The sequence below is a fragment of the Loxodonta africana genome, chromosome 9 (assembly GCF_030014295.1).
Source record: "Loxodonta africana isolate mLoxAfr1 chromosome 9, mLoxAfr1.hap2, whole genome shotgun sequence".
NCBI classification, from domain to species: Eukaryota; Metazoa; Chordata; class Mammalia; order Proboscidea; family Elephantidae; genus Loxodonta; species Loxodonta africana.
The window spans coordinates 15,256,290-15,277,445 of NC_087350.1; the positions used below are offsets into that span (position 1 = coordinate 15,256,290).

At 41.3% G+C, this 21,156-nt stretch overlaps 1 protein-coding gene across 1 annotated transcript in view; it reads right to left on the minus strand.

Moving 5' to 3' along the window:
• Window positions 1-405: 405 nt before the first annotated feature.
• The window catches only part of SUSD3 (sushi domain containing 3), a 47,352-nt gene continuing 26,601 nt past the window's right edge, over window positions 406-21,156 (minus strand). The window contains exon 5 of the mRNA XM_010600661.3: window positions 406-20,755. Coding sequence (XP_010598963.2) covers window positions 20,539-20,755 — 217 coding nt within the window. The 3' untranslated portion in view covers window positions 406-20,538. The remainder of the gene's footprint in view (window positions 20,756-21,156) is intronic.

A 21,156-nucleotide genomic window follows, 5' to 3' on the forward strand; every position in this document is an offset into this window, starting at 1 on the left:
GCACACGGTCTTCTTCCTCATGGTTCCAAGATGGCAGCTGGACCTCCAGCAGGAAGCAGGGGGAGGTCAAAGGGTGTGGGGATTTAGATATATCCAATATGGATCCTGTCCCCAAAGGACTCTGGGTTTGAGAACGAGTGACTGACCAGACAGTAACCTCAATTAAACAGGGACATTAACCAGACTACCTTCTCTTCTCTCCTTCCTCTGGGACCAATAGCTTCTGATTAACGACCTTTAAGTGCAAATCCAGTCATCAGCAAAGTAAACTCCTCAGGGCCATTCCCTGCCCCTCCCCCCCAAGGTTTTCAGACTTGATTTTCCTGTCCCTGTCCCCTGGGAGCGGGATATCACATTCTTTCCCCCTTCGACATTCACTCACTCTTTGAGTATATAAGTGTTAGAACAAAGGCCCTTGGTACACCAGTATCATAACCTAGGTTAATTGCCGGTGGAAACCCTGGTGGCATAGTGATTAAGTGCTACGGCTGCCAACCAAAAGGTCAGCAGTTCAAATCCACCAGGCACTCCTTGGAAACTCTATGGGGGCAGTTCTACTCTGTCCTATAGGGTCGCTATGAGTCAGAATTGACTCTACGGCAATGGTTTTTTTTTTTTTTTTTTGGTGGTGGGCTTATGGGATTCAGCAGGGCCCTTCTGTAGTGTTTCCCCTTATTAAAGCCTTTAATTTACTCCAATAGACCTCACTTTTGCTGCCTCTTTTTCAGAATCCAAACCAAGTCTTTCCAAGAGCATTTTGGGGCTGCTTTATCCCCTGTGACTCCAGCTTATACCTTTGGTGCTACTCCAATTGCTTGCAGGTGGGACACTATCAAAGGACAACCCTCAAGAAGACTTGATTTTCTCCAGAAAGTCACTCTCTGGTTCTCAATGGCCAGAGACAGGTCACAAGGCTGCCCCAAATAGTGGGAGGTGGGAGACAAATTTTAACTGGCCAGGGACAAATGTGGGGCTCTGTTGGTGTTGAAGACAGAGTAGATGTGTGCTGAGGCCTCCCCAAGCCACTTACAGGCAGGGGCAAATCTGAGTTGTGGCTATGGGATGGGCCTCAAGTAATCTTTTAAATGGAAGAACACGGGATGTGTAGTGAGTGCAGAGGTTTAAAATCATGTCTAGGAGACTGACTGTCGGCATGACAGTGTGAGGAGCTCTGCTGACCCACTGTCATGGACTGAACTGTGTCCCCCAAAAATATGTGTCAGCTTGGTTAGACCATGGTTCCTGGTATTGTGTGGTTGTCCTCCATGTTGTAATTTTCCTATGTGTTATAAATCATAATCTCTGCCTGTGGTTAAGAAGATTACGATGGGATATAAACCCTTGCTCAGGTCACATCCCTGATCCAATATAAAGGGAGTTTCCCTGGGGAATGGCCTGTACCAGCTTTTATCTTACAAGAGATAAAAGAAAAGGGAAACAAGCACAGAGTGGGGGACCTCATGCCACTAAGAAAGCAGTGCCGGGAGCAGAGCATGTCCTTTGGACCGGGGTTCCTGCGTGGAGGAGCTCCTAGTCCAGGGGAAGATTGATGACAAGAACCTTCTTCCAGACCTGACAGAGAAAACCTTTCTCCCGAAGCTGATGCCCTGAATTTGGACATGTAGCCTACTGGACTCTGAGAGAATAAACTTTTCTCTGTTGAAGCCATCCACTTGTGGTATTTTTGTTGTAGCAGAACTAGATAACTAAGACACCCACTCCACAGTGAAACTGGTGAAAATGAAAAAAAGCAACAACATAAAGCCTCAGGAAATGATCCTAAGGGCAAACAGTAAATAAAAAAAAGAATCTATTCAAGAAAAATCTAAGAAAATTAGAAAGGTAAGAGCCGGTGGCTCAGGGAGGCAGATTCCAGTCCAGACTTCTGCAGCCAGGAACACAGGCTCCATTTCTCCTCAGCTCCCAGTCAGAGGGCGTTCTTCTCAGGAGGAGCAGTACATAGCATTTCTCATCCTGCCCTTGGCTGCCTATTGCTGAGGCTAAGTCCTATGCAATTGTGGTCAAGAGGTGGGGGCTCCCTGTTGTGGTCCAGATCCCACTGGTGGCAGAGTGAGGTGCACTGAGAATATTTGGGTGATGATAGCCCTTACCCAGCTCTTGAGGTCGTGGTTCCCCACTAGGAAGCCAAGAGGACCTCAGACTACTGCCTCTCCTCCACCAAGTGCTCAACTCCTAGAGCCAACATGTCACTCAAAGAAAAGATTATCCCCATCTCCAGCTCCAGAGTCCTTCTGAGGTCAGAACAAATATCAGACAGGAACCTCAGAAACTATTCCTTCAAAGAACCCACACTTTGATTGGATTAGCCTGTAAAAAATTTATTCCCCAGGGCATTGTTGAAAATAACTGAGCAATCAGCCAGAAATTAAGGCAGTTTAGCACCTGTGGGTGCTAAATTTTTACAAGTTTTGTATTATGAAATCAGAAAAAGTTTTTCTACCCATGACAGTAAAGATCATCTTGCTAGAAATCTGTGCATTGTAACAAATAAATCATCTTTTAGCTATGCTTTAAATTATTAACCTGTAGAAGTAGCTTGTTTTGTTTCACATAATTGTTTCTAGGTGATCAGGCTCACTGAAACCAAACAGGCTGGTTTCATTATTATTAACTTTCACATGAAACGTATACTCTGAGAAAACAATCAAGATTAATGAACATATCCTATTTTCAAAGCTACGGGGGTCTTATAACCATGACTCACTGATCTTGTCATTGCCTTATAATTGTTTACCAAAGTTTCAATTTAAACTTTAATAATATTTGAATAACCCAGTGACCCAGTGCCGTCGAGTCGATTCAGACTCATAATTTGAATACATACTGTTTTTTTAATGTAAATTTCAACCAATCAGAAATTTGTGTTTGAAGTTCCTGATAACATTATATATAAGCACTTTAAAAATCCTAATTAATCAGTGTACTGATTTATTTGGTAATGATGTGCTGCCCAATTTAAAAGTTGATTATTAAACCTGCATACCAAACCAAACCCGTTGCCAGAATCAATTCCAACTAATAGCGACCCTATAAGACAGAGTAGAATTGCCCCGTACGGTTTCCAAGGAACAGCTGGTAGATTCGAACTGCTGACCTTTTGGTTAGCAGCTGAGCTCTGAATCACTGTGCCACCAGGGCTCCTAAACTTGCATGTTGTTGTTAGGTGCTGTTGAGTTGGTTCTGACTCATAGTGAGCCTGTATACGACAGAAGGAAACACTGCCCTGTCGTTCACCTCCTTAAGTCGTCCTTATGCTTGAGCCCATTGTAGGAGCCTCTGTGTCAATCATCTTGTCCAAGGTCTTCCTCTTTTTCGCTGACCCTCTACTTTACCAAGCATGATGTCTTTCTCCAGGATCTCTCCTGATAACATGTCCAAAATATGTGAAACATAGTATTGCCATACTTGCTTCTAAGGAGCATTCTGGCTGTACTTCTTCCAAAACAGATCTTTCCCTCTTTCGGCAGTCCATGGTATAGTCAATATTCCTCGACAGCACCACAACTCAAAGCTGTCAGTTCTTCTTCCTTATTCATTGTCCAGCTTTCACACATATATGAGGCGACTGAAAACACCACGGCTTGGGTCAGGTGCACCTTAGTCCTCAAGGCGACATTTTTTTTTTTTTAATAATTTTTATTGTGCTTTAAGTGAAAGTTTACAAATCAAGTCAGTCTCTCACACAAAAACCCATATACACCTTGCTACACACTTCCAATTACTCTCCCCCTAATGAGACAGCCTGCTTTCCCTCCGCTCTCTATTTTCGTGTCCATTTCGCCAGCTTCTAACCCCCTCCACACTTTCATCTCCCCTCCAGGCAGGAGATGCCAACATAGTCTCAAGTGTCCACCTGATCCAAAAAGCTCACTCCTCACCAGCATCCCTCCCCAACCCATTGTCCGGTCCAATCCATGTCTGAGGAGTTGGCTTCAGGAATGTTTCCTATCCTGGGCCAACAGAAGGTCTGGGGGCCATGACCACCGGGGTACTTCCAGTCTCAGTCAGACTATTAAGTCTGGTCTTATGAGAATTTGGGGTCTGCATCCCACTGCTCTCCTGCTCCCTCAGGGGTTCTCAGTTGTGTTCCCTGTCAGGGCAGTCATCGGGTTGTAGCCGGGCACCACCTTGTTCTTCTGGTCTCAGGATGATGCAGTCTCTGGTTCATGTGGTCCTTTCTGCCTCTTGGGCTCGTAATCGCCTTGTGTCCTTGGTGTTCATTCTCCTTTGATCCAGGTGGGTTGAGACCAATTGATGCATCTTAGATGGCTGCTTGCTAGCGTTTAAGAAAACATTCTGCATCCCACTTTAGATGCAGAATGTTTTCTTAATAGACTTTATTATGCCAATTGACTTAGATGTCCCCTGAAACCATGGTCCCCAGGCCCCTCCCCCTGCTACACTGGCCTTCGAAGCATTCAGTTTATTCAGGAAACTTCTTTGCTTTTGGTTTAATTCAGTTGTGCTGACATCTCTCCTTTTTAATACCTTAAAGAGGTCTTTTGCAGCAGATTTGCCCAATGCAATGCATCTTGATGTCTTGACTGCTGCTTCCACGGGTGTTGATTGCGGATCCAAGAAAAACGAAATACTTGACAACTTCAATCTTTTCTCCGTTTATCATGATGTTGCTTATTGGTCCAGTTGTGAGGATTTTTGTTTTATGTTGAGGTGTAATGCATACTGAAGGCTGTAGTCTTTGATCTTCATTAGTAAGTGCTTCAAGTCCTCTTCACTTTCAGCAAGCAAGCACAGCAATCTGTTAATGGTGTTCTGAGTTGCATATATCTGATAAGCTCAATCAGTAAAATGGAGACCTGGTGGCACAGTGTTGAAGAGCATAGCTGCTAACCAAAATGTCTGCAGTTTGAACCCACCAGCTGCTCCTAGCAAACCTTGTGGAGCAGTTCTACTTGTCCTGTAGGGTTGCTATGAGTCAGAATTGACTCAAAAGCAATGGATTTTTGTTTTTTATCAGTAAAACTGTCAACCCACGGTGACTCTGGGGATCCCCAAAACTGCAGCTCCCTGAGGAGCAATTTTAGAGACTTAACACTGTGGGGAGGGAGGATAAACTTCAGTAAAATAATGCAGTCCATCACTAAACAAATAAACTAATAACAAGTCCTGGAGGAGGGAGGGGGGTGGGAGACCAATACTTAGAGTTGCTACATTATTGTAATTGATAAAGTTGTGTGTCAGCTTGGCTGGGCTATGATTCTCAGTAGTTTGGCAGTTATGATGTAGTTTGGCAATTGTATGATGACTACTTCCATGATGAGATTTGATATGTGATCACCCCCATGATGGAATTTGCTGTTGAGTAGCCAGTCAGTTGAAAGGGAGTTTCCTTGGGGATGTTGTCTGCATTCAGTATAAGTGGACTTTCTGGCAAGGCTCATGGATTTTGCTCACCGTGGATCCTGCAGCTGGCTTCTGTTCATTTGAGCTCCAGTTCTTGGGACATCAGCTAGCAGCTTACCTGCCACCTTGCCTGTGGATCTTGGGATTTGTCAATCTTGGCAGTCTGTGAGTAAGACAGCTGCTGTCTGACTGGCTGATCTTGAGTTTGCCAACCCCTGTGGCTGTGTGAATCAGGAGAAACCTCTATCCTGACCCATGGACATGAGACATTCCAGCCTCTACAATTATGTGATACAAATCTCTCTACATATATATTTATAAGCTTTACTGGTTTTGCTTCTCTAGGGAACCCAGCCTAAGACATTTGGTATAGATGTGGTTCTAGAGAAACAAAATTTTAAGGATGAGTTTCTAAACTGGTTTTCAAGTCTGTTTAGTCTTAAAGATGTTGATGACTCTGCTTCCAGTAGTAAAGAGGGCACGGTGTAAGGAGCCAATAGAAATATGCAAAATATCACTACCAATAGATCAGGTATTGGTGAGAGGTAAGGCTCTGGGTGATCAGATGTTTGATATCTTTCCACAATTTTGTTAGAATGAGAAATATAAGTGCCTTGGTCATCTAGTGCTGCTATAACAGAAATACCACAAGTGGACGGCTTTAACAAAGAGAGGTTAATTTTCTCACAATCCAGTAGGCTATAAGTCTGAATTCAGGGCGCCAGCTCCAGTGGAAGGCTTTCTCTCTCTGGCAGCTCTGGAGGAAGGTCAGTGTGATGCATCAGTTTTCCCTTGGTTTGGGAGCATCTCAGTGCAGGAATGTCAGGTCTAAAGGGTATGTTCTGGTCCCGGCACTGCCTTCTTGGTAGTATGAGGTCCCCCTGTCTCTCTGCTCGCTTCTCTCTTTTATATCTCAAAAGAGATTGGCTTAAGTCACTATCTAATTTTGTAGATCTCATCAATATTACTGCCACTAATCCATTTCATTACATCACAGTAATAGGATTTAAGCACATAGGGAAAGCACATCAGATGACAAAATGGTAGACAATCATACAATACTGGGAATCGAGACCTAGCTAAGTTGACAGATATTTGGGGGGGACACAATTAAATCCATGACAATAAGGAAGCTGGTTGATTGGTCCTACTTTCAGTAGACAAAGTGGTGAGGCTCTGGGTGACTGTATGTTTGATACCTTTCTACAGTTTTGTCAGAATGAGAAGTATAAGGAAACTGATTGGTTGGTCCTACTTTTGCTAAACAAAGTGGTGAAATAGAGATGAACTCAGGGCTTCAGAGTCAAAGCTCAAGTGCCATATAAATGACCTCAAAATTTCCACTTGTGCCTTGAAAGAAAGCCTTATTTCTTGTAGTAACGGAGCTGATATTGCCGAAAACCAAACCCAGAGTCTTATGGTAAGAGTGACTGAATTACAATGCCAACTGAATTCCTAATGTTGAGTGGTGTCTGAAGTTAAAGTGAGGGTGCTGATTGGGAAGAAATGGGATCCTGAAACTTGGGATGGGGACATATGGGCAGATAATCAGGAAGCTTGAGATACTGAGCCCACTGAATCACTTCTGCCAACAGAGCCAGACCTCTCACTCCCATCAGATTACTTCATGTTTGTCTGCTAAGCCACTCTCCCTGGTAAAGCCATTAGCCCCTGCACTCCCCTCTAATGATAAAACATTTTCATGCTAGAGGGTGGGAAACTAATCCAACAAAAATTCAGGCACCTTGCACCTCAGTGAAATTTCTAGGGGTCCAATCTTGTGGGGGTATATCTAGATACTCCTTCTAAAGTGAAGGATAAGTTATTGCATCTGGCTCCTCCCATAACTAAAAAGGAGGCACACCTAGTGGGTCTCTTTGGATTTTGGAGGCAACATATTCCTCATTTGGGTGTGCTACTCTGGCCTATTTATCAAGTGACTCAAAAAGTTTCTAGTTTTGAGTGGGGCCCAGAATAAGAGAAGGCTCTGCACCAGGTTCAGGCTGCCATGCAAGCTGCTCTGCCACTCGGGCCATATGGTCTGGCTTGTCCAGTGGTGCTGGAAGTGTAGAGATGCTGTCTGGAGTCTTTGGCAGGCCCCAGTTGGTGAATCACAGCACAGACCCTTAGGAATTTGGAGCAAAGCCCTGCCATCCTCTGCAAATAATTACTCTTTTGCAAAATAGCTTTTGGCTTGTTATAGGGCCTTAGTAGAGACTGAACACCTAACCATGGGCCACCAAGTCACCATGCAGCTTGAGCTTCCCATCATGAACTGGGTGTTGTCTGATCCACAGAGTCATAAAGCTGGACATGCACAGCAGCACTCCATCATTAAATGGAAGTGGTATATACAAGATCCAGCCCGAGCAGGACCTGAAGGCACGATTACGTTGCATGAGGAAGTGGGTCGAATGCCCATTCTCCACTCCTGTGATGTTACCTTCCTCTCCCAGTCTGCTTCTAAAGCCTCATGGGGAGTTCCTTATGATCAGTTGATTGAGAAAGAGAAACCTCGTGCCTGGTTTACAGATGGTTCTGTGTGATATGCACGCACCACTCAAAAGCAGACAGTGGCAGCACTACAGCCCCTTTCTGGGACCTCCTCGAAGGACAATGGTAAAGGGAAATCATCCCAATGAGCAGAACTTCGATCCTTGCACCTGGTTGTTCACTTTGCTTGGAAGGTGAAATGGCCAGATATTTGACTGTACGCTGACTCATGGGCTGTGGCCAGTGGTTTGGCTGGATGGCCAGGAATGTGGAAGGAACATGATTGGAAAACTGGAGACAAGGAGGTATAAGGTAGAGATATGCAGGTAGACCTCTCTGAATGGGCCAAAGAAGTGAAGATATTTGTGTCTCATGTGAATGCTCACCAAAGGATGACTGCGGCATAGGAGGACTTTAACAATCAAGTGGATAGGATGACACGTTCTGTGGAAACCACTCATCCTCTTTGCCTAGCCACTCCCATCATTGCTCAGTGAACAAAGTAGCCATGGTGGCCGTGATGGAGGTTACGGGTAGGCTCTGCAACATGGATTTCCACTCACCAAGGCCAACTTGGCTACAGCCACTGTTGAGTACCCGATTTCCCAGCACCAGAGACCAACACTGAGTCCTCAACTGGCATCGTTCCTCGTGATGATCAGACAGCAACCTAGTGGCAAGTTGACAACATTGTGCTACTTCCATCATGGAAAGGGCAGTGTTTTGTTCTTACTGGAATAGACACTTACTCTGGATATGGATTTGCCTTCCCTGCATGAAATGCTTCTGCCAAAACTCATACGTGGATTTACAGAATGCCTTATCTACCATCATGGTATCCCACACAGCATTGCCTTGGATCAAGAGACTCACTTCCACAGCAAATGAAGTGCAGCAGTGGACCCATGCTCATGGAATTCACTGTTCTTATCATATTCCCCATCATTTTGAAGCAGCTGGCTTGATAGAATGATGGAATGGCCTTCTAAAGACAGAATTACGGGGCAGCTAGGTTGCATACCTTGAAGGCTTCAGGCAGTGTTCTCCAGGAAGCTGTATATGCTCTAAACCAGCATCCATTATGTGGTGCCATTTCTGCCATTGCCAGGATTCATGGGTCCAGGAATCAAGGGGTGGAAATGGGAGTGGCACCATTCACTATTACCCCTAGTGACCCACTTGCAAAATTTTTGCTTCCTGTCCCTATGACCCTATGCTCTGCAGGTCTAGAGGTGTTAGTTACAAAGAGACAAATGCTCTCACTTAGAGACACATTACTGTTCATTGAACTGGAAGTTAAGAATGCCATCTGGGGAGAAACAAATCACCAACTTCATATGGAAGGGCAAGAGAACCCGGATAAATAAAGCATTACCGAAAATGAAGAACAAAGTGGGAGGCCTCACTGTACCTGATGTTAGAACCTTTTATACTGCCACAGTAGTCAAAACAGCCTGGTACTGGTACAACAACAGATAAATAGACCAATGGAACAGAATTGAGAATCCAGACATAAATCCATCCTCATATGAGCAGCTGATATTTGACAAAGGCCCAAAGGCAGTTAACTGGGGAAAAGACAGTCTTTTCAACAAATGGTGCTGGCATAATTGGACATCCATCTGCAAAAAAAACGAAACAAGACCCATACCTCATACCATGCACAAAAATGAACTAAAAAATGGATCAAAGACCTAAATATAAAATCTAAAATGATAAACATCATGGAAGAAAAAATAGGGACAACATTAGGAGCCCTAATACATGGCATAAACAGTACAGAAAACATTACTAAAAATGCAGAAGAGAAACCAGATGACTGGGAGCTCCTAAACATCAAAGACCTATGCTCATCCAAAGACTTCACCTAAAGAGTAAAAAGACTACCTACAGACCGGGAACTAGTTTTTAGCTATGACATTTCCGATCAGCGCCCGATCTCTAAAATCTACATGATTCTGCTAAAACGCAACCACAAAAAGGCACATAACACAATTAAAAAATGGGCAAAGGATATGAACAGGCACTTCACTAAAGAAGACATTCAGGCTGCTAACAGATACATGAGGAAATGCTCACTATCATTAGCCATTACAGAAATGCAAATCAAACTACAATGAGATTCCATCTCACTCCAACAAGGCTGGCATTAATCCAAAAAACACATAATAATAAATGTTGGAGAGGTTGTGGAGAGACTGGAACACTTCTGTACTGCTGGTGGGAGTGTAAAAGGGTACAACCACTTTGAAAATCAATTTGACGTTTCCTTAAAAAACTAGAACTAGAACTACTATATGATCCAGCAATCCCACTCCTTGAAATATATCCTAGAGAAATAAAAGCCTTTACACAAAGAGATATATGCACATCTATGTTCATTGCAGCAGTGTTTACAATAGCAAAAAGTTGGAAGCAACTAAGGTGCCCATCAACGGATGAATGGATAAATAAATTATGGCATATTCACACAATGGAATACTACACATTGATAAAGAACAATGATGAATCCATGAAACATTTCATAACATAGAGAAATCTGGAAGACATTATGCCGAGTGAAATTAGTTGCAAAAAGACAAATATTGTGTAAGACAAGAACTTGAGAAATAGTTTAAACAGAGAAGAAAATATTCTTTGATGGTTATGAGAGGGGGAGGGAGGAAAGGAGGGAGAGGGGTATGCACTAATCAGATAGTAGATAAGTTGTATTTTAGGTGAAGGGAAAGACAATACACAATACAGGAGAGGTCAACACAACTGGACTAAACCAAAAGCAAAGAGGTTTCCTGAATAAACTGAACGCTTCAAAGGCCAGCGTAGCAGGGGTGGGGGTTTGAGGACCATGGTTTCAGGGGACATGTAAGTCAATTGGGATAATAAAATCTATGAAGAAAACATTCTGCATCCCACTTTGGAGAGTGCCGTCTGGTATCTTAAATGCTAGCAAGCTGCTATCTAAGATGCATCAATTGGTCTCAACCCACTTGGAGCAAAGAAGAATGAAGAACATCAAAGATACAAGGTAATTATGAGCCTAAGAGACAGAAAGGACCACATAAACCAGAGACTACATCAGCCTGAGACCAGAAGAACTAGATGGTACCCGCCCACAACCGATGACTGCCCTGACAGGGAACATAACAGAGAACCCCTGAGGGAGCAGGAGAGCAGTGGGATGCAGACTTCAAATTCTCGTAAAAAGACCAGACTTAATGGTCAAACTGGGACTAGAAGGACTCCGAAGGCCATAGTCCCCAGACCTTCTGTTAGCCCAAGACAGGAGCCATTCCCAAAGCCAACTTTTCAGACAGGGATTGGACTGGAATATGGGATGGAAAATGATACTGGTCAAGAATGAGCTTCTTGGATCAAGTAGACACATGAGACTATGTTGGCATCTCCTGTCTGGAGGAGAGATGAGAGAAGCTACCTGAATGGACATGAGGAGAGTAAGTGGAGGGAAGAACTGAGCTATCTCATTAGAGGGTGAGCAATTAGGAGTGTATAGCAAGGTTTATGTAAATTTTTGTATGAGAGACTGACCTGATTTGTAAACTTCCACTTAAGGCACAATAAAAATTAAAGAAAAAAAAAAAAGAAGAAGAATTAATTAGAAACCTTAAGTTTATTGAAAAAGAATAACCTTTACATCCAGGAAGCTCAACAAACTCCAAATAGGATAAATGCAAAGAGACCCAAAACAGAAGCATCATAGTAAAAATTATGAATGTCAAAGACAAGTAGAAACTCTTGAAAGCTGCAAGAGAAAAATGATGTGTCTTACAAGGGAACTGCAATAAGATTAACAGGGACTTTCCAGCAGAAACAATGGAGGCCAGAACATAGTGGGATAACATGTTTAAATTGCTCCCAAAAAAAAAAAAAACTGTCAACCACAAATCCTATATCCAGTAAAGCTATCCTTCAAAAGTGGAGGCTAAATAAAGACTTTCCTGGATAAACAAAAACTGAGAGAATCCACTGCTAGCAGAACCAAGTGACCCCAGGGAGTAATTCAAATCCACACAAAGAGCCCTGGGAAAGATATAATAAAAATAGTCATTATTGATGAATATTTTTCTGTCCTCTTAACTGATTCAAAAAGCAATTATACAGCATCCAAGAGAACAAAATATCTAGGAATAAATTTACACAGGTATGTGGAGGACTTGTACAATGAAAATTATAAAACACTGCTGAAATTAAAGAAGATATTAGGTGCTCATGGATTGAAAGACTTAATATAATCAAGATGTCAATACTACTCAAAGAAATCTACAGCTACGACACAATCCCAACAAAGATTCCAACGGCATTCTTTACAGAAACAGAAAAACTAATCTTCAATTTTATTTTATGGCAACACAGTAGACCCCGAATAGCCAAAGGAATTTTGAAGAAAAAAGTAGGAGTCCTCACACTTCTTGACTTCAAAACATTTACACAGCTAATCAAAACAGCCTGGTACTAGTTTAATGATAGACATATAGACCAATGGAATAGAACTGAAAATCCAGAAGTAAATCCAAACATCTATGGTCAATTGATTTTCAACAAGGGAGCCAAATCCATTCATTGGGGGAATAAACAGTCTCTCCAACAAATGATGCTGGCAGAACTGGATTTTTCATACGCAGAAAAATGAAACAAAATCCATACCTCACACCAAACACAAAAATTAATTCAAAATGGATCAAGAACCTAAATGTTAAATCTAAAACCATAACGTTCTTGGAAGAAAATATAGAAGCAAAGCTTTGGCACCTAATTTTTTTCAATGATAGATTATCAAACACAACAACAAATGCAAGAGCAATGGAAAACAAAACAGATAACTGGGACTTCATAAAAGTTAAATTCTTATGTTCATCAAAAGACTTAAAAAAGTAAAGAGACGACCTACAGACAGGGAAAAAATCTTTGGGAACGATATAACCAATAAGGGCTTAATATCTAAAATATATTATCTAAAATATATAGCAAATGTCTACAACTTGACAACAAAAAGACAAATAACCCAATCAAAACCTGAGCAAAGGACATGAACAGACACTTCTCCAAAGAGGATATTCAAATGGCCAACAGACACATGAAAAGATGCTCAATGTCATTGCCATCAGAGAAACACAAACCAAAACCACAATGAGATACCATTTCACTCCCGCTAGAATAAACCCATTGCCATTGAGTGGATTCTGACCCATGTCGAGTCTATAAACAGAGTAAAACTGTCTCATAGTGTTTCCAAGGCTGAAACCTTTACGAAAGCAGACTACCACATCTTTCTTCTGCGGAGCAGATGGTGAGTTTGAACTGCTGACCTTTCAGTTAGCAGTTGAGTGTTTAACCACTGTGCCATCAGGGCTTCCCACTAGGATAGCTAAAAGGATAGCTAAGGTAATAATAATTTTTTAAAAAACAAATAACAAGTGTTATAGGGATGTGAAAAAATTGGAACCCTCATCCATTGCTGGTGGGAATGCAAAATGGCACAGCCATTATGGAAAATAGTCTGGCAGTTCCTCGAAAAACTAGAGGTAGAGCTGCTAAGGGATGAGGCAATTCCACTCCTAGGTAATACACCCTAGGGATCTAATCAAAGTGACACAGACATATGCACACCTATGCTCACTGCAGCATTAAATGCCCATCAATGGATGGATGGATAAGTAAAATGTGGTACATACACACAATAGACTACTATTCAGTAATAAAGAAAAATAAGTTTCTAGAACATCTTACAATATAGATGAACCTCAAGGACATTATGTTGAGCAAAATAAGTCAATCACATACACACACAAAATATTGTATGTTTTCACTTTTATGAAACGACTTGAATAGGTAGATATACAGAAACTAATGTTTATTAAGTGGTTACCAGGGATAGGGGAGGGGAGAGGGAGATTTACTCTCTAGATAGTAGACACTTGTTATTTTCGGTAATGGGAAAGATAACACCAAACGAGTGCGAAGTGTGCACAGCTTGACGAAGGTAAATGATGTCACTCAGATGTACACAAGAAAAAAGAACCTTTTGGTAATTGCTAGGACATATATGGAAACCCTGGTAGCGTAGCGGTGAAGAGATACAGCTGCTAACCAAAAGGTCAGCAGTTCAAATCCACCAGCTGCTCCTTGGAAACCCTATGGGGCAGCTCTACTCTGTCTTATAGGGTTGCTGAGTCAGAATTGATTAGACAGCAAAGTGTTTTTTAGGACAAATATAATTTTGCAACAACAGCCAAAAATTATACGTATAGGTCCATATGTACATATTTAGGCATATATGTGGATAAGACCAAAACCTGTTGCTGTTGAGTCACTTCCGATTCAAAGCAACCCTGTAGGACAGAGTAGAACTGTCCCATAGAATTTCCAAGGCTGCAGTCTTTACAGAAGCAGACAGCCACATCTTTCTCCCTTGGAGTGGCTGTTGGGTTCTAACTGGCTAGTGGGTTCAAACTGCTGGTCTTTTCGTTAGTGGCCAAGTGCTTCAACCACTGTGCCAGCAGGGCTCCTTATATATGTGTACAGGTATGTGTATATGAATATATATGTGTGTGTGTATAGATGTATGCATATATATATATGTGTATATGCATCTATATTCATATATATATATATAATAAAGCACATGGGGGCATGGTTACATAGAATTAATTGAATACCTTGTGGGATTGGTTTTCTGGTTTTGAAGGATCAAGACCATAGTCTCGTGGGACAACTCAGTCAATTGGCATAATATGGTTCATACAGTTTATGTACTCCATCCTAGTTTGGTGAATAGTATCTGGGGTCTTAAAAGCTTGTGAGTGGCTATCTAAGATACAATTATTGTTCTCTACTTGTCTGGAGCAAAAGAGAAAGAAGCAAACCAAAGAGTCAAAGAAGAAACTAGTCTACAGGACTAATAACAGTCTACATAAACCATAGACTCAACTACCCCAAAACCAGAAGAATTAGATGGTGCCCAGCTACCACTATCTACCATTCCAATCAAGGCCACAATAGATGAGCCCTGATAGAATGGAAGAAAAGTGTGGAACAGAACCTCAAATTCCTAAAAAAACAAAAACCAGGCTTACTGGACTGATTGAGACTGGAGGACTTCCTGAGATTATTGCCCTGGGATACTCTTCAAACCTTGGACCAAAACTAGCCCAAGGTCACCTTTTAGCTACACAACAGATTGGCTCACAAAATAAAGAGTATCACCCAAGAGTACTGTGCTCCTTTAAAAAATCATCTAAAATCCAAAACCTAACTCATTGCAGTCAAGTTGATTCTGACTCAAAGAGATGGTACATGACAAGGTAGAACTGCCCCATAGGGTTTCCAAGGAGTGGCTGGTGGATTTGAACTGCTGACCTTTTTGTTGGCAGCTAAGTCTTAACCACTGCACCACCGGGGCTCTCTATGAGACCACATGGTCTACAGTTACTGTAAAACAAAGATAAGAAGATAAAGGGGGCAGGGAAACTAGATCAATGGAAATGGAACAACTAGAATGGAAATAATGAGAATGTTCATGCATTGTGAAGAATGTAAGCCATGTCACTGAACAATTTGTGTAGAAATTGTTGAATGGAAACCTAAACTGCTGTGTAAACATTCACCAAAAACATTATTTAAAAAAAGAGGAATCACATGAAACAGTATGTATATGATATTGTTGGGCCTATAACATGTAGAAATGTGTAATATGTGTAATGTATTTGCTAATAATAGCCCAAAAGAGGTGAGTAGCAGTGATGCTGTAATGGGCTAAGGAAATGACAATAGATGGTAAAGTAGTAATTATAACAATGTGCTATTGGGTTTATAATGTTAATAGATATAATATGTATAACAATAATACCACAAAAAGGAGAAAAAGGACAAAGAACTATATGGTTCCATATATTACTGGAATTAAGCTAGTATAACTCCGAAACTGATTTTGATAATTGTATATGGCAAACCCTCAAAAATATGGTGAAACAATCATTAAAGACATTAAAATGCTAGATCAGAAAATATTCGCTCAATGCAAAGAAAGCAGTAAAGGAGGAACAAAAAAGTCATGAGATGTATGGAATACAAAAGGAAAGATGGTAGATGTAAATGCAACCATATCACTAATAACCCTAAAAGTAAATGGATTAAATAATCCAGTCGAAAGGCAGAAAGTGTCAGACTGAATAAAAAACATGATCAAACTATATGTTTTCTAGAGGAGACACACTTTAGATTTAAAGACACAAATAGTAAAAGAACGAAAAAAGACATTGAAATACCAGCCATGGCTAACCTGGAGTGGCTATACTAATATCAGACAAAATATACTTTAAAACCAAAAATGTTTCTACAGATAAAGATGGTATTTCGCAATGATTAGAAAGGTCAATCCATCAGGAAAATAAAAAAATGTACACCTAATTACAGAGCACCAAAATACAGAAGCAAAAACTGACAGAAATGGAGAAATAGACAATTCAACAATAATGGTGGGAAATGTCAATATCCAATTTTCAATAATGGATATAACAACTAGAGAGAAGATTGACAGCAAATAGAAGACTTGAACAACACTATAACCAACGAGACATAAGAGACATCTATATAGAACACTCTACCCAACAACCACAGAATATATATTCTTCTCAAGTGCATATAGAATATTCTCCAGGATAAGTCTATATGCCAGGCCTTAAACTGAGTCTCAATAAATCTAAAAGGATAGAAATAATTCAATGTTCTCTGACTACAATGGAATGAAATTAGAAATCAGTAACAGGGAAAGATTTGGAAAGCTCAAATATATATGTAAACTAAACACCACACTCCTAAATAATCAATGGGTCAAAGACATATGAAAACTAACTTATGGGATGCAGCTGATGCAGTGCTTAAAGGAGAATTTATAGCTGTAAATGCCTATATTAAGAAGGAAAGATCTCACCCCTGAGGGAGCAGGAGGGCAGTGGGATGCAGACCCCAAATTCTCGTAAAAAGACCAGACTTAATGGTCTGACTGAGACTAGAAGGACCACAGAGGTCATGATCCCCAGACCTTCTGTTAGCCCAAGACAAGGAACCATTGCCAAACCCAACTCTTCAGACAAGGATTGGACTGGACTATGGGATAGAAAATGATACTGGTGAAGAATGAGCTTCTTGAATCAAGCAGACACTTGAGACTCTGTTGGCATCTCCTGTCTTGAGGGGAGATGAGAGAGCAGAGGGGGTCAGAAGCTGGCTGAATGGACACAAAAATAGAGAGTGGAAGGAAGGCATGGAAGAAGTGTCTCATTAGGGGGAAAGCAATTAGGAGTATATAGCAAGGTGCATATAAATTTTTGTTGAGAGACTGACTTGATTTGTAAACTTTCACTTAAAGAAAAATAGAAAGATCTCAAATCACTAACCTAACCTTCCATCTTTGGACACTGGAAAAAGAAGAGCAAACTAAACCTAAAATAAGCAGAGAGAAGGGAATAATAAAAATAAGAGTGAAAATTAATAAACAGAGAATAGAAAAGCAATAAAGAAATTCAATGCAACCAAAAACTGGTTCTTTGAAAAAATCAAACACTGACAAATCTTTAGCTAGTTTGACTAAAAGAAAGAAGACTCAAATTACTAGAATGAGAAATGAAAAGGTGGACATTACTATCAAACTCACAGAAATAAGAAGGATTACAAAGAAACACTATGAACAATCATATGCCAACAAATTAGATAACTTAGATGAAATAGACAAATTCCTAGGAAGACAAAATACTAAAACTGACTCAAGAAGAAATGACAATCTGTATAAATTTTAACAAGTGAAGAGATTGAATCAGAAATCAATAAACTACTCAGAAAGATAAGTCCAGAACCAGAAGTTTTCACAGCTGAATTCTACCAAAGATTTAAAGAAGAATTAATAGTAATTCTTCACAAACTCTTCTGAAAAACGGAAGAGGAGGGAATAGTCTTCACCTCATTCTGAGGCCAGTATTACTCTGATACTAAAACCAGACAGAAACATCACAAGTAAAGAAAACTACAGACCAATATATTTTATGAATATGGACCAAAAAAAAAAAAAAATCCTCACCAAATACTAGCGAACTGAATTCAGCAACATATACAAAGAATTATACGCTATGACCAAGTGGGATTTATCACATGGATGCAAGGGAACCTCCTCAACTTAATAAAGGGCATTTATAAAAAATACCATACCTAACATCACACTAAATGGTGAAACACTGGATGCTTTCCTCCTAAGATCAGGAACAAGACCAGGATGTCAACTGTCGCCACTTCTATTCAACACTGTACTGGAGATTGTAGCCAGGGCAAGTCGGCAAGACAAAGAAATAGAAGGCATCCAGATTGGAAATGAAGAAGCAAAACTATCTCTATTCATAGATGACATGATCTTATACATAGAGAATCCTAAGAAATCCACCAAAAACTATTATGACTAATAAATGAGTTCATTGAGGTTGTATTTCTATACACCTGCAATGAACAATGCAAAAATAAAATTAAAAAAATAATTCCATTCACAATAGCACCAAAAAGAATTAAATACTCAGGAATAAATTTAGCAAAAGAAGAACAAAATTTATACTCTGAAAACTATAAAACATTGTTGAGAGACATTAAAAGTCTAAAAAAATGGAAAAGTATCCCATGTTCATGGACTGGAAGATTTAACATTGTTAAGATGGCAAAACTCTCTAAACTGATCTAGAGATTCAACATAATCCCCATCAGAATCCCAGCTGATTCTAAAATTCATATGGAATTGCGAGGAATGTAGAATAGCCAAAATAATGCTGAAAAAAGAGGAATGAAGTAGTCTCAAAGACTCACACATCCTTATTTCAAAACTTACTACAGAGCAATACAAAAAAAAAGATAAAAACCACATCTTGTTATACACGTATGTGCGTATACATAGTTATGTATACACAAAGTTAACACCAACATCCGTGGGAGTAAGGCTGGAAGGGTAAGAGACACAGGCTTTTTTTAAAATATAATTGCTTTTACAAGTAATTGGGTTAAATGTGATTGTAATGGTTTCTTCTCATTTAGAAGGAGAGTCTAGTTCCCTTCCCACTGATCATGGGTTGGCCTTAATTCTTTTTTGGAAAGTAAGGGGCTGATTTTATAAGCTAACAAGAGTGAATTCAAGGTAAAACATATTACCTTTATAAGAATCAAAATTTATTATCAAAGATCTTATATAGTAAATGAAGCCAAAAAAAAAAAAAAAAACCCAAATCCACTGCTATTGACTCGATTCAGACTCAGCGGCCTTATAGGACAGAGTAGAACTGCCCCATAGGATTTCCGAGGAGTGGCTGGTGGATTCCAACTGCTGACCTTTTGTTTAGCAGCAGAGCTCTTAACCACTGTGCCACCAGGGCTCCATAGTAAATGGAAGGAAAAATTAAGAGAAGTACTTCTAACAGTGTAGCCCCTCCTGCCAGGCACTGACAGATCAGGTGGACACAAGTGGGTGAGGAGGGAAATAAGGTTGGGAAGGTCTGAATAGTGTACTTGTTAATACAATAGAACTCGCAGATGTGGGTGAAGGTCATACTCTGGGAATGGGTGTTCTCTGCTCTTAATAGAATGCAACAGAAGTGATGCTATGTGATTTCCCAGGCCAGGTCATAAAAGGCAATGCTGCTTCTGCCTGGCACCTGCAGTTGGGACTCTCACCCCTGGAACCCAGCCTCCATGTTTTAAGGAAGCCCAGGACATATGGAATCAGCCACATGTGAATTTTCTGACCAAAAAACCCCATGAGATCAGGCACGTGAGTGAATTAGCCTTTGCGATGATCCCAGCACTAGTCACTGCCTGACTGCAACCACCGTGAAACACCCTGAATGAGAACCGTCCTGCTGAGCCCAGTGAAGCCCAGAGCCCTGAGAGATAATAATAAATGACCAGTTTTATGCCTGGCGGTGTAGTGGTTAAGTGCTACCGGTGCTAACCAAAAGGTCGGCAGTTCAAACCCACCAGGCGCTCCTTGGAAACTACCAGGCAGTTCTACCCTGTCCTATAGGGTCACCATGAGTCGGAATTGACTCGACGGCAGTGGGTTTTTTGGGGGGTTTAGTTTTATGCCACTAGATTTGAGGTTTTGTTACAAAGGCATCAAAAATTGGGACAGTGATTTTTACCTTTGTGCTTTTCAGTACTAGAGAGTTGTTTTATTTCATACGCTCATCCTCAACTTTATAGGCAACGGATGCAGAAACCTCGGCTGAATCCCTGCTTAGTAGCAGAATATCCTGCTAAAGAAGATGCTGAGTTTTAGAACGGCCATTTGTAATTGCTGAAAAAAAAAAAGTTTATTGCTATTTTCTTAGTCTATTATACAAAACTTGATTTTCTAAAACCGTTTCTCAGTCTTCTTAAAGAAACCCAGGTTAGCAGGAGGCTACAGCTGGTGTGTTAACCTCAGCAGTGGTTTCGAGGAAGCCATATCTATAAAAATGGCTATAGCCAGGCTCCCTCGGTACAGCATACCCCCATTGAGGCCCCCAGTCTCCGGTGTCAGCTCAGCCCTGAGATGTCGCCATTTCCAGGTAGACACGCATGGAGACCAGATCGCAGGCTGGCTGAGTGGGCCGGCAGGCATGGGCTGCAGCTTCTTGGTCATCCCAGTATGTTTGCTGATGCCTTTCCTGGCATTTCTAGGGTGGGTCCAGAGGCAGGCAGGGTCTGCACGAGGCTCTCTATGTGCACCATCACCTGGGTGTGGGGTAAGCTGGAGGAGACACTGGGGTTCAGAGCATCAGGTGCAGGTGTCCACGGGTCCTTATTCACACTGGGGCCCATGCTGGCCAGCTCTCTGGTACCCTTGGCATGGTCTCTGTGGGGAAGAGAGATGTGAGCTGGAGGAAGAGTGGGGCTGGGCTTATCCCACTCTGCTGCCTTCCCAGGTGCCCGGCTCTGGTCCTTCTGTGGACCTGGTTCCAGGACCCTCTGACCTCTCATGTCCCAGTCAACTGTCATATGTCAATTGATACTTCAATAGGCCACCTGCTCCCAACACTCAGAAAGCCCAGCTGGGGTCACATCACACACAGGCCCGGCAGGGCAAGGGGTGTCAGAAGAACAAAAAAATAGAAAGCTGCCCAGTATTGTCCCCGGGTCCAGGACACTATCTGGGTCTGGTGCAGCACCTGGATACTGGGCAACTATTGATCCTGCTCCTACTTAGGCTGTGACCATCCTCTCCTGTGCCATCCTCCCAACCACACACAGACTCCA